Genomic DNA, 13,870 nt, shown 5'->3' on the forward strand with positions numbered 1-13,870 from the left:
AGGGTTAAGGTCGCGCTGGCTAAATGTGGATTGTCAAACTTCACATTCCATGAGAACTGTAAGCTCTCAAACTTGCAGGTTTTTTATGCCGTTTTCCTTCACCATCAAACCAAGTGATATCTAATTGTTTAAAAACGCACATAACTCCGAAGGGTTTCAAATGCATGCCTGGTATAATACCTACCCTGGAACCCTGAATAGGAAACCCACGTCTTAATTAGGCTATCACCACTTTTTTAATCGGTATTTTTTATTGGTAAATAGCAAAAATAAATCACGGCCCTTATTCGATATGACAATGAGATGAGAATATTTATTATTCAAAAGCTTATTATTCCACCAGGATGTAATTAACGTGTAACATATTGTTTTCACTATTGTCCAACATCCAATTATTTATTATAATATGTAACGTGATGTAATAGCACCTGAGTCATACTATGATGTAGATCTTTAAATGTCAAGTATAAATCTGTCCAAATGTCAATGGACCTGTGAGACACTCCTTTTACAATAAAGCAGTTCTTGCGATTAAATTGTTACTAGCCTAAATTCACGATATTTAATTTTAACAAAGACTTTGTGTAGGTACATAGGTAAATATACTAACGCGGCCTCGTTTGGGTTTTTTGAAAATTCTTTCTTATTTGGGTCTAAGTTGTAGAGAAAACATACCACGGTACCACTTTAGACTTTAATAAAGTAGCATCGGCAAAATTCGTTTGCGCAGACAAAGCGCAACCTAACGCTGATTAATACCTAATGTACTCTAATGAAATACAGATCTTATTGCTTCACGTTAACATTTTCGACGTTAGAATAACAGAGACTTGTGCGATCTATCTCGCTCATAATTCGCGCATACAAGAGACAACGACCAATAGCGCGCTATGATTGGCTGAGATGTTTTCGCGCCATCCAAAAATAAGATTTCTGCGCAGGTATATTGGCGTAACTTATAAAAGTGGTAGTACTGTACCTACCTTCAGAATCTCTGTACGTTTGAGCTGTACGAACTGTTCTTACCAACAAATGTTATATAAACTGACTCTAGTCATTAGTCAAGAGTTTATAGATTACAAATTAAGACTAGATAATATAGTTCTTATGAATCTGTACATTCAGAGCTCACAACTCTCAGAGTCTTATTAAATAACTCCGTAGTATTGATTCGTTAAAGATTGGGATGAAAGATGAGATATGAGTGACTAGTGAGGACGTTTAGTCAACATACGCATCTGCCTGTCCACCTTTCATTAACTTTTTACTGTGAGTCCCGAATGTTCGCTTTTGGTCATAACCGCACTTTCTGGCTCATAAACTGCGCTGACACGACACAGTTCATCGAACCTTGGAAACTAGACAGGACTGTGTGTAGACTGGTATTGTTCTTATTATGGGATGCATTGGCCACATAAAATATTTGCTTCGCATGCGCGCCCTATGAATTACTCGATATTTTGATTAGGGTGAATTTAGAACGAAAAGTCCGGCACCTGACGCGACACGCGACGTATTAAGGTGCCTGAAACGGGTCTGCCCGCGAAATATTATCCAACCTATTTGCATAAATGTCACTGATAGATAGGCTTGCCAATTATTGGATGTCATTTTGTTGCATGTTTGCAATTTTAAAGCCAGAAACGGTTGGCACTTGGCTCAGCTGGTACCTCGACGACTTAGCTTACCCCTAACGCGATATATCGCCCTTGACCCACCCCTGCCACTCACCGAACGCCAAACAATGTGGTAGCTAATCAAAATAAAACTTCCGTGTTTGATAGATATAACTTCGCAGTAGCTGTGTCATTGCGCCCTTGGGAAAGGTTATTTTTAAGGTTAATTGGAATAACTAGTCAAGTGCGTGTCAGAACACGCATAAAGTAGGGTTCCGTAGTCAAGCTTATAAAAACCGTCTAGCCTTAATCGTCTGATTTTGTTTCTGTCACTATACCTACTTACAGTTTGTTCTAAAACACCGCACCGACTAGTAATTGGCCACCGCGCACCGGTACCTATCACCTAGTCGTCATATGTTTTATATAACTTCATACTGCGTGCAAATTAAAATTCTAGGATATTATCCTAGAATTTTTCAGATTTTTCAATATAGTAATTCTGGAATTAAGAGATGAGACTTTCATTTCGTAAAGCTTTCACTTTGGGGCTCATTGTTTTGAACAGTAGGTAAATTCTATCGATTTTTTTTTTTCAAAATCTTAATCTCTGTAGTGGTAGTCTGTAACATGTTTCTGTAACTATGGCAAACAGCTCATTTGTTTCTTTTTAAAATGGCTTTGACAGACGGTTAGACTGCCGGACAAACAGACGGACTGACAGATAGAAATAGTCTGGCCGCAGGACGAAACAACAAGGGTTGCTTGTACGGAACCCTAAAAATGGATTCATTAAGACTTAGGCGTTGGCTTTTTGTATGGACGGCTATAAATTTCGTTTTTATTGCAGAAAGTAATATTAATTAACGGTTTATCAAGTAGGTAGTTAAGTAGCTACGTTCTCTTTCAAGTTCTATGTGCGGCTTTATTAAATTAATTCGCATAACCACCTAAAGAATAGGTAGGTCATTAAGTGATCTCTCTCTTGGTAAGCCAACTATTAAGTCCGATTTCAAAAATGCTTAGATCAACAGCCTTGTGCAAGCATTATTATATAATTCAATATAGCTTCAGGCATATTTCTCTTGACCTGGAATCATGCCATCCACCTGTGCTGTCTCAACCTCTTGAAGTTTGTAGCATTTTCAAAAATATATTTTACGCAAATGTGTGTATAACATTTAGCATGTTGGGTACATAAGTAAATGCCTACGCCAAGCATTCCAAAATGTTTCAAAATCTTTAGATACAAGAAACCACAAGTTTAATTAGCTATAATCTGCCAGAACAGACAAATCTGTATGGTACAACCTGCAGCATGCGATATGCACCGCCCGCCTTCTTACTACTAAAGAAGCAGAAAAAGCAAGCAATACACAGCACCACACAAATCTTCTAGAACACACCCAACATATGTTTCATTCTAACACCGGTGCATCCTCAGGAGAAGTGCAGATTATAACGAAGCTTGCGGTTCCCTGTATATCATGGACTTCCGCTTATAACACCTACTTCTATCTAAAATCCTTAGACCCCTCCTTCTATGCCAAAAATGGCATATATTTTTGCGAACACTAATCCTATCTCTTACTCATGATATTCGATGCATTTTAATAAATAACTATTAAGTATATATTTATATGCATTCTTTTCGATACACACTGTTACCGTTATGCTATTTTGGGTAAGGGAATGTAATGTCACCTTGATGCTCGTAAAATAGATAGATAAACTGGTCTAGTACTTACTTAGTAGTGATTCGTTGGAATTTACATCGACTTTCAAATCAATGGTAGGTAGGTAGTAACCGCGAATCCGTACCGTTTGCGGACCGCAGAGCCAATGTGACCTAGTTTCGGGCCGCAATATCGGTAGACGAGTTACTATTACTGCATGCAGCCTTTTACCAGCTGTCATCGCGGTTTTTCGGATTAGATACGACTTACTAGTTATATTTACTTTGGTGTAGTCGAGTACCTAGCCGACTTCGGCTAAAGTAGGTTAATATCAAAGGCTCAAAATATATTTGATGGGAATATTTGATGGATCTATGTGGATAAATAAAATTGAACTCAAAATATGGTTCATATCAAAATAGATAAACCATTAATAATAATAGAAAAAACGAAACACCAACGTCTGGTTTAGAATGATACAATCGAATCGGGTCAATTGATCTACGAAACCGAAAATAACTATCGATGTACAGACCAACACACACACGAAGACACCATAACATAACCCGATTCGTGTTCTCACTTCTCACGTCCAGCTAAATATCCTCTGCGAAGGGCGATCCATACCAATAGTACAACTGCGAAAGAATGTCTGTCTGTCTGCTAGATTTTCACGGCCCATCCGTTTAACCGATTTTGATAAAAGATTTGGTACAGAGATTGCAAGTTATATGCCACGGAAAGACAGACTACTTTTTATCTCTTTCCACAGGATAGGATTTCCCTCAGGATATTTAAAAAACCACGCGCAAGAAGTTGCGGGTATTTGTTATCTATATATACATATAATAAAATTGTAGAAAAGTGGTGTCTGTACAATGGAAATATATAAAAAAAAAGTAGCAGGGGTTGTTATTATATCGATGCCGAACCCGAAATTGTAATTAATTTTTTTTGTCTGTTTGTCTGTTTGTCTGTGTGTTTGTGCACGCTAATATCAGAAACGGCTTATTCGATTTAGATACGGTTTTCACTAATATATTGTAGTAAGCTTCACTTAACATTTAGTGTTTATTTCATGTCAATCGGTTCATAAATAAAAAAGTTATGTCAATTTAAAGAATCACGCTGCCCGAAAAGTCACTATTCCACGCGAACGAAGTCGCGGGCACAGCTAGTTAGAAATAAGACTTGTTCTGTCTTAAGTTTTTAATAAGACAAAACATTCATCTTGAAAGCATTCTGTTGGGTTGTTAAATTACATAGAAGCACTAAAAATATATTGTAGACATTATTTTTTTATTGTTTGCAGGTTGTATGTACAGTATGGCTGCTTTTGGACCAGTTCTCGGTTTCTTATTAGGTGCATATCTACTGTCATTTCATATGGACTCTTTCTCTGGTACTATAATTTCAATAGGTGAGTTCAATTTTTTTAAATCTTAATGCCAGTATCCACTAGTAATAAAACTTCAATAGTTAAATCTAGCAAGTCACTTTCTTGTACTGTATACACACTCATACAAGGTCAACATTCCCGCAGGGATAATTATTTTTAATTATTATGCAAATATAACCGGCAATATATTTAGACCCTCCATTTTAGTTAAGATTAGAGATGGTGTACAACAGAATTAGTCACAATAAAAGCTGAATTCTGGATTTTATTGCTAGTGGATACATAGCTTGCAGAAAGTAATTTTCGCGAATTTTTACTGACTTACGTTAAGTTAATAACTTATTTTTATTTATAGATCCAGGAGATCATCGGTGGGTTGGTATGTGGTGGGGTGGCTTTCTGCTATGCGGCCTTCTCCTCATTCTTGTAGCAATTCCGTTCTTCTCATTCCCGAAAGTTTTGGTTCGCGAGAAAGAAAAGATACGTCTCGTCGAGAAAGCGGCCGCGGCCAGTGGCGCGTCCACTGCCAAGGCGCCTCCCAAACCACCAACAGATATGAAAGATACTGGATATGGAAAAGATATAAAAGGTAAATTCGAATTGATATATCCACATTCTATAATATGATCATAAATGCGAAAGTGTGACCGTTTATCTGTAACCTTACCATAGCTTCATCTTGTATGGATAGCACATAGATCTGTATAATATTAAACTTTGCATCTGGGAACATAGACTTTTTCATCCCGAGAAAATATCTGGAACTGGGACTACCACGGGAAATACAATTTTTACATAGTTTCGGGAGGACAAAGTCGTATGCAGTAGATAGTTTAAAGTAAAAAACAGTTTATTAAGATTCTTTTAAATTAATTATAATTTCAGATATCCCCGTATCGATGTGGCGACTCCTCAAAAACCCAGTGTACGTGGTGACCTGCCTGGGCGCGTGTATGGAACTCATGATAGTGTCGGGCTTTGTCGTGTTCCTGCCCAAGTACCTCGAGACCCAGTTCAGCCTCGGAAAGAGCCAAGCTAGCGTTTTCACAGGTATAATACGACACAATTTAATTAACTGTTGAGTTGGCACTCATTATTTGCATGAAATGTTTACCTATAACTACATTGTAATTTTGTCTATTTATAGAAAATGAAAGATGAATGTTTGTGTGAATGTATGTATGTGTGTATTTGGGTGTATGTTTGTCACTATTACACAGAAACTACTAAACTGATTTGCCTGAAATTCGGAATGGAGATGGACTATACCCTAGATTACCACATAGGCTACTTATTATCCCGGAAAATCAAAGATTTCTACAGTAAAGAAAGATTACTACGGAGTTTTATAAGTATATAAATTGTATAGAGTACAGACTTGGTTTGTAGTATTTTGTGGTAAGATCTCGTTAAAATGAACGGCATTATTATCCAGGTTCAGTAGCCATTCCCGGTGCGTGTATCGGGATCTTCATGGGCGGCTGCCTCCTCAAACGGCTGGAGTTGCGGCCGAAAGGCGCCGTGCAGTTCGTGCTCATATCCAACACCATTTGCCTATCGTGCTACGCGCTTCTGTTCTTCTTGGGCTGCGACAACATCAAAATGGCCGGCACCACCATACCATACACTAATAATAGGTTCGTGGGCCAGTTCTAAGTTACGGATGATTTAAGTGTTATCCATCCATCAGCCTGTATGTAACCACAGCTGGACATAGATCTTTTGAAGAGTGTACAATCACAAACGATCCGCCTTCTTCATCCACCCACATAAGTCACTTTTTTAAGTATGCTGACCATCTCACACTGCTTTCCAATACGCGATGTCAACTTCAGAATGCGTCTGCTGCAGCGGCTATTGTAAATCGAATACTTGAAAAGAGCAGCCGCCGATTTACTTCCTGATTTTGCGCGGTAGAAACGGCAATCCGAATCAGTTGTAGATGCATTTGACCAATCAAAAGTACCTGTAACAGTTTATTAGAATTAAAAATCTGTTTCTATCGGTTCTGTAACTGACACAACCTGCCCATTTCCACATCAGCATACTAATCCTCAGGGCTATATCAGTTACTTTGGTACTTTAATGGTTATATTTTATTGTACTCTGGTAAATCCATACTTTAATATTACAAATGCGAAAGTGTGTCTGTCTGTCTGTCTGCTAGCTTTTCACGGCCCAACAGTTTAACCGATTTTGATGAAATTTGGCTCAGAGTTAGGTTACATCCCAGGGACGGACATAGGCCTTTATCCTAGAAAATCGAAGAGTTCCCACGAAATTCTCAAAGATCTATCAGTTTAATCGACTTATATGAAATTTTGGTACAGGGGTAGCTCGCGTCCCGGAAATGGTCATATCGACATCTTTTTATCCCGGAAAAGCAAAGAGTTGCCACGGATTTTTTAAAAACCTAAATCCACGCGCACGAAGTAGCGGGAATCTTCTAGTGATGTATATTTGTTTGCACGTGGCAGCAACCTGGAGCCGTTCAAGGTGAACCTGACGGCGGCGTGCAACTTCAACTGCCTGTGCACGGAGACGGACATGGAGCCGGTGTGCGGCAACAACGGCCTCACCTACTTCTCGCCGTGCCACGCCGGCTGCGCCGCCTTCTCCTCGCGCTCCAACTTCACCAACTGCGCCTGTGAGTCATGCACATCCCATAGACTTCACTGCTGGACACAGGGATCTTGTCCTCCACACGACACAGTCTTGCGCCGTCTGATACCAACAGCTCCCTGGGAGGTCACCATTCTAGCGCCTTAGGACGCCAACGTCTATCGTGTTTTCGAACATGCAGCTCATGGCTACGTCAGTTTCACAACTTGATTGGCTGTATCCATTACTCTGTTTCTCCTACGGATCTTTTCGTTTCTGATTTGATGACGGATCAGCATAGCTCCATCGCTTGCTGAGTGCTGAATGACTTTGAGTTTTTTATGAAGCTCATAGTTAGCGGCCATGTCTCAGATCCATGTCAAAGTGCACTGTTCGGAGACTTAAGTCTTTAAGCACAGAGAAATTTTGGACGAGAAGACATCTCGAACATGCACACCATACATGGTGAAGCCGGTGCACTGTAGCGCGTTGTTTTTCGCAGGCGTGCACGAGAACAGCCGCGAGGTGGCGGGCGGCGTGGGCGCGCTGAGCGTGGGCGGCGCGGCGGCGGCGGCGCTGACGGCGGGCGCGGCGCGCGAGTACAGCGAGGTGACGGTGGTGCCGGTGGCCACGGCCGGGCCCTGCAACCCGCCCTGCACCACCATCTTCCCGTTCCTCGTGTTGCTGTTCTTCATGACCTTCGTCGTCGCCGTGACGCAGATGCCGCTGCTCATGATCGTGCTCAGGTAGGCTAGTGTTTCGTGTTGCTGTGTAATACAAAATGTAGTATTTATCTTTGTATACTTTAACACTGTTTCTCTTGTACCTATAATCGTGATCTTAGATTCGTTTTCACTCGTTCATTCCCAGATCCGTGAGTGAAGAAGAACGGTCGTTTGCACTTGGCATGCAGTTCGTGATATTCCGTCTCTTCGGCTACATCCCGGCGCCCATCGTGTTCGGAAACCTCATCGACTCCACCTGTATACTTTGGAAGCAATCCTGCAGCGGAGAGAAAGGCGGCCGATGCTTGTTGTATGATATCGAGAAGTTTAGATACAGGTAACATAGTTCATTTCTTTGAATTTGATAACTTTGATCTTGCAAACTTTTTGAGTTGTTTTTCAACACTATGGTGTGTTTGTTGCAGATACGTCGGTCTTTGCGGTGGCATAAAGATAGTGGCTCTTGGAATATTTGTAGCGGACTGGTGGCTAGTGCGACGACGCAAACACCTCGAAACTACGCCTCCACTCGATCCTCACAAGGATATCGCCGGTTCCATTATCAGTCTAGATAAACGTAAGTATTGCCATTCTGAACAACTGAAACCGCTCTCATGTAAATAATGTATTTTTTTAAAGCATATTAGCCATGTTTAACATGACTGGCTGGTGCTAGGACTAGGTACGACAATAGTGCGGGTTTAAACCGCCGACCTTTCAGATTTCAGTCCGCTCCTTTAACCGTTGAGCTATTAAGACTGAAGTCTTGAGTACTTACACAACGGCCACCATTTTTGTTGGTTTATTTTACAGTTTTCGAAGAGTTACCGTCGGCGGATAATGCGAGCGGTTTCCGCTCGGCGGTGACGTCGGGGCCCAGCTCCGCCACCACCACGCCGATGGAGCCGCCGGCCCTGATGCAGGACGCGGACCCGTACCGAACCAAGCTTCATCGAACCGACTCGCAATACTCGCAGGACTCGCAGACGCGGGGCTCGGGGAAGAACTCGCGCGTGCTCGTCGCGTCGCGGCACCTGCGCAACGACTCCAAGACCATTCAGCTGGAGCCGCGCGCGCGACAGCACGCGCAGGACGAGGAGCGCGCCCGCGCCACGCGCAGCGATTCGCGCCACTCGCGCGACGCCTTCCCGCGCTCCGCCTCGCGGGACTTCCCCTCGCACTCGCGGTCCACCTCGCGAGATTTCAAGAAAGCGCACTCGCGCTCCGACTCTCGCGACCTCAGCCTCGAGCAGCTCAAGCAGCTCGCCATCAAGAGCATGGAGAGCCTCGACCTGAGCGTGCTGCCGCTCAGCAAGTGCGCGGACGAGGAGAGCACGCGCCTCATCGCGGGCGGCGCGCTCCGGCACCGCCGCACCGGCTCCAAGGACCTCAAGCCGCCCGACGCGCGCCACAAGCGGACGTCTTCGCATCACATCACTATGGAGCCTAACGAGCTCAGTTTGCAGCTGCAGAAGGGCCGCAGCGTCGACCAGCTGTCGGCGTCGCCGCTCGATCCTCGAGTCTGAGCATCCTCGATTATTAAACTAATTGTGTAAATAGTAAAATATCTGAATCTCAACTTCAGTCTGGTAACGCAGAGTTCACGGAGTGATAAACTGACAGAACTTGTAGCGAAATTGAATGATAGTGTTGCAGTAGTGAATAGAATGAATAATTTCTAAGTTTATGTTTAGTAGTTCGATGAATACGTGTCCGCACGGAACGAGGGACTCACCCGGTGCACGCTCATAAGGTATGACCTTCTGAAAAAGCCTCTCGTTCTACTAGTGGTTTGTTGAAAAAAATACACCCTATTATAGCAGACTATAAAAAGTTATTTCTTCTATACGCTTAACCATCCGCGAGTGATTTTAAACCATATCTTATTATAGTAGTATAATTAATACTTAACATAATTTTATTGAGATAAAAGTTATCTATCGCTGTTTCTAACAGTAGTAAATTTTTTTTATAAATCTGAAATGTATGTATGCTATTTTGTGTTCATAATATTGAAATGGTATTTGAATTAAGTGATTAGGCTATATCACAATACTCATTTCACTACACCTGTTCAATCCATAGCCTTGCTTATAATTTGGGCTAAGATCTAAGTTAAATAGGTAGGTAAAATTAAACTCAAAAGTTCTGAACCTACAATTTAATATGGATGAATCATTTTATAATGTTTTGTACTTAATCACATATTATTATGTATATGAAAAAAACTAACTTTCAATACTGCCTCGCAGATTTCAGCTTGTGATTTTTCATATTTAATAATTTAAAAAAATTGTACATGATGTATTTTGCTGCAAAAGTAAATGTGAGTGATCGTAAAATATCCTATATAGTTAGGAATTTACAATACGAAACTTTACATCTAATTCATACTTTATTTCCATGGCAAGTTTATCTTTGCAAATATAAATACTTCAGAAACTTTACCTTTAGCTAAAAATCTAAACTAGAAAAATAATTATGATAAAATCAAATTCACCACCACACTGGCATTTCGTCAAACTAGATCCTATCCCCCACCAAGTATAGATTAGCATTTATTTTCAAAAAAAATCATAATAGTATAGACCAGTTTCATATAGACATTCTCGAATAATTATCTTAGAGCCTTAGAATAATCAAACATAAGTACATTTGAATAACATGTAATAGACATTGATGATTGAGACTTTGGTAACTTAATGATTTGTTAAAGAATCCAAAAGTTTTATCACATTTATTGTAATATAAAAACACAGTACAAATCTAAAATTACAAACCATTTTATGATTATTTTTGTTTCAGTTTTTTCAACTAAATAGTTTTGATCTGTATTTTTTTGATCTCTCATGTAAAATTCTGTATGTGATTAATACAGAGAGAAAGTATGATTACTTAAAAATAATATATTGCATAGCTATATCTCTTCACATAGGTTAACTGTTACACTATTAAGGTTTCAGATTTTATAGGACCAAAATTATTTTCACTAACTACTTAATCTTGTTAAGTAGGCTTACTATCAACTTTTTGTTAACAATTCATATTGTTTTTATGTAATTTTATTGTTTCATATCTGCTGGCAGTTTTAGAGACAAAGTGATCAACTACACGATCACTGAACAAAATCAGGTTGTGATTTAGTTAATGCTACTATGCTCTAAGATTTAGCAACAATTTGTTTTAACTCAAATTAAATTTTGATGGTAGGCCTGCTGTACATATTTTCTTGACTCTTGTACATTAAATTATGCAGACTGCCAATTCATTATCCATTATTTTGCCCTGTTTGTACAACATGTATTTAAATGTATTGTTCATTTATTAAGTATATTTTTAAATTGCAAGTTCATCTATATAAGGTATTTTTTGTTTGGTAGTACTCATTCAAATGTCAATTCATAGGATGCTGTTTCTAAATTAAAAATTCAATTACTACTGTAGTGATAATGTAGTATGAGATATTTTTAAATTAAATATTTATCTTGTATCTATATTTAAGATGAAAAAGACAGGAAGATTCATTGTAAATTTTTGTCATATATTTGTTAAGAGAGAAATAGTTTGATATGAAGAGTGTTATATCTAATAAAAATGCCTTATTACAATAGGTTATAAGACTTGATACTGACTTAGCTGTGAGAAAGTTGTTACGTCGAATGCAAAGAAGATAGGTTTGATGATAGCAACTCCTAATTTGTTGCATTTAGTGATTAATAAAATTGCATACACATTTTAGATTTATTTTATTTTAACCAAAACTCTTATCCAATATACTCATAGTATAATTTCTACTCCCCCTATTGATAGATGAAATTATTTTTAAAATATATACAGACTTAATTTACTACAGACTGGAGTTAAAATTAGATTAATTTATATAAGAAATTTAAATTGAAACAGGTTTTAGAGATAAATCTGTCTCATTTTAACTCTAAAATAGTGATCAGAGCAAAATAAATCTATACTGATAGATCTTAGCCTCAGTCACCTAGTAGAGTACTGAGTAGCCTACGCTGCCCAGAGTAAACCTTTTGCTAGCAATGCTATATTATTCAAGTACAATAATAATTTATAGAAATTATTATGATTTCATTAATGATCAGTACACATTACAATGGTTACTCACTGAACAACACTGAGTTACAACTGTTACAATAATAATTCAACATTAACTCATCGCTGGCCTTCAACATCAGCATGGGTCTCCTCTCAGAAAGAGAAAGGTTTAGCCCATACAAATATTCCACCATGCTGGCCAAGTACAGAGTTCACATACTTTGAGAAATTATGGAGAACTCTGAGATATGCAGGTTTCCTCACAATGATTTCCTTCACCTTTTAAGCAAGTGACACTTATGTATTTAATTGCTTAAAAAGCACATAAATAATTCTAAATACATACTGGTGCATGACCATAATATTGAACCCCCGAATAATTATAGAAGACTAGATATAAATTAACTAATCATAGCTACAAATCTAGTTTGTTGATAGGTGGAATCTAGAAAATAAGACAAGATTTATAATTGAAAGAATACTTTAATTTTAACTTAAAAAAAAATTACAATACTAAAACAGCTAAACTATACAATACAATTATTTAATTCTATAACTACAGATTTTATTTGTATTTATTCCAACTCACCACACTTCTCAATTGTAACTTTCTTTGAGGGTTTTCCATTTTTTGATCCGAGACTTTCCATTTTGCTTACAACTTCCATTCCTTCCACAACTGACCCAAAAACAACATGTTTCCTGTCAAGCCAGGGAGTTGCAGCCGTTGTTATAAAGAACTGTGAGCCATTTGTATTGGGGCCTGCATTGGCCATTGATAATATACCTGGACCAGTATGCTTCAGCTTAAAGTTTTCATCTTGGAAAGTTCTGCCATAAATTGACTTTCCTCCTGTGCCATTGTGATTAGTGAAATCACCACCTTGGCACATAAAATTAGGTATAATCCTATGAAATGATGAACCTTGGTATCCAAACCCTTTTTCACCTGTACATAATGCTCTAAAATTCTCAGCTGTTTTAGGGACTTCATCTGTGTTCAGTTTCATAACTATACGACCCAAAGGGTCACCGTCTGCGGTCACATCAAAATAAACTTTCTTCTCTGTTTGAGTAGAGGCAAAACGCAACGCAGCTGCTGAATAGACTGTGCCATTGATAATCGTACGTCGCAGGATAGCGGAGATAGCCATTGTAACTTATTTCCAACCTGTAAATGAAAAACTTTGTGAATAATTAATATGTAAAATGTTATTTAAATTTGCGTCTCAGCTTTAAGCTGAGATGCTGAGACGGAACTTAGTTATCACAGAAAATAGAAATCCACTTGGACACAAATCGGAACATGGTTTATACGGTTTATAATTTATATAATTATAAGTTGGTAGAGGTTATGATTATTTATCTCAAATTAGCCTTCAGGTTTATTCAAAAAGAAGGTACCTGACCTTCGTTAAATTAATTTTCGATTTAATTGCTTTAAAATTGGACTTACTTTTAGAATTGATTCTTGAGCACAGATCACTATATACCAGTTCTTGAGGTAACTCGATTTTTATTATTTTAGGACTTTGCAAACTTACAACCAAAAACACAGACCAGTAACCCGGATCTCTAGACTGGTATCAAAGAATATGTAATCACTACGTACTGGTATAATAGATCTGTGAATTCCCAGTATATAAGTTTAGTCTAGGACTTCGTCTGTGGTGGCGTTTGCTGGCGCGCGTGGTGTGCCTTTTTGGAGTGTTTTTTGTTAGAACTGGCCGGTTTTTGTGTTCTGCTGGTGTTTATATTGGTGGTGGAACTAACTGGGAAGAGCTCTAAAGGGGC

At 38.9% G+C, this 13,870-nt stretch overlaps 2 protein-coding genes across 4 annotated transcripts in view; one reads left to right on the top strand and one right to left on the bottom strand.

The window, feature by feature from the left end:
• LOC123876107 (solute carrier organic anion transporter family member 5A1-like) overlaps positions 1-11,753 on the top strand; it is a 48,522-nt gene extending 36,769 nt beyond the window's left edge. For both annotated transcript variants that reach the window (XM_045922247.1, XM_045922256.1), the window contains 9 exons: positions 4,605-4,712; positions 5,047-5,280; positions 5,577-5,741; positions 6,127-6,328; positions 7,169-7,338; positions 7,795-8,038; positions 8,163-8,354; positions 8,443-8,594; positions 8,831-11,753. In XM_045922247.1, coding sequence (XP_045778203.1) covers positions 4,605-4,712; positions 5,047-5,280; positions 5,577-5,741; positions 6,127-6,328; positions 7,169-7,338; positions 7,795-8,038; positions 8,163-8,354; positions 8,443-8,594; positions 8,831-9,543 — 2,180 coding nt within the window. In that variant the 3' untranslated portion in view covers positions 9,544-11,753. The remainder of the gene's footprint in view (positions 1-4,604; positions 4,713-5,046; positions 5,281-5,576; positions 5,742-6,126; positions 6,329-7,168; positions 7,339-7,794; positions 8,039-8,162; positions 8,355-8,442; positions 8,595-8,830) is intronic.
• On the bottom strand, positions 11,747-13,681 carry LOC123876148 (peptidyl-prolyl cis-trans isomerase-like). Of its 2 annotated transcripts, none has more exons than XM_045922311.1 (2): positions 13,533-13,681; positions 11,747-13,247 (listed from the first exon to the last, which is right to left on the bottom strand). In XM_045922311.1, the coding sequence occupies exon 2, from the start codon at positions 13,228-13,230 to the stop codon at positions 12,652-12,654; it is 579 nt and encodes a 192-aa protein (XP_045778267.1). In that variant the 5' UTR covers positions 13,231-13,247; positions 13,533-13,681; the 3' UTR covers positions 11,747-12,651. The 2 variants fall into 2 exon arrangements, with proteins under 2 accessions (XP_045778267.1, XP_045778275.1); XM_045922319.1 differs by lacking the exon at positions 13,533-13,681 and adding an exon at positions 13,454-13,525.
• Positions 13,682-13,870: the final 189 nt, after the last annotated feature.

The sequence above is a fragment of the Maniola jurtina genome, chromosome 2 (assembly GCF_905333055.1).
Source record: "Maniola jurtina chromosome 2, ilManJurt1.1, whole genome shotgun sequence".
Taxonomy (NCBI): Eukaryota; Metazoa; Arthropoda; class Insecta; order Lepidoptera; family Nymphalidae; genus Maniola; species Maniola jurtina.

What these genes read in the sequence shown, in the direction of transcription:
- LOC123876148 (XM_045922311.1), bottom strand. Translation starts at nt 13,230, where the DNA reads ATGGCTATCTCCGCTATCCTGCGACGTACGATTATCAATGGCACAGTC.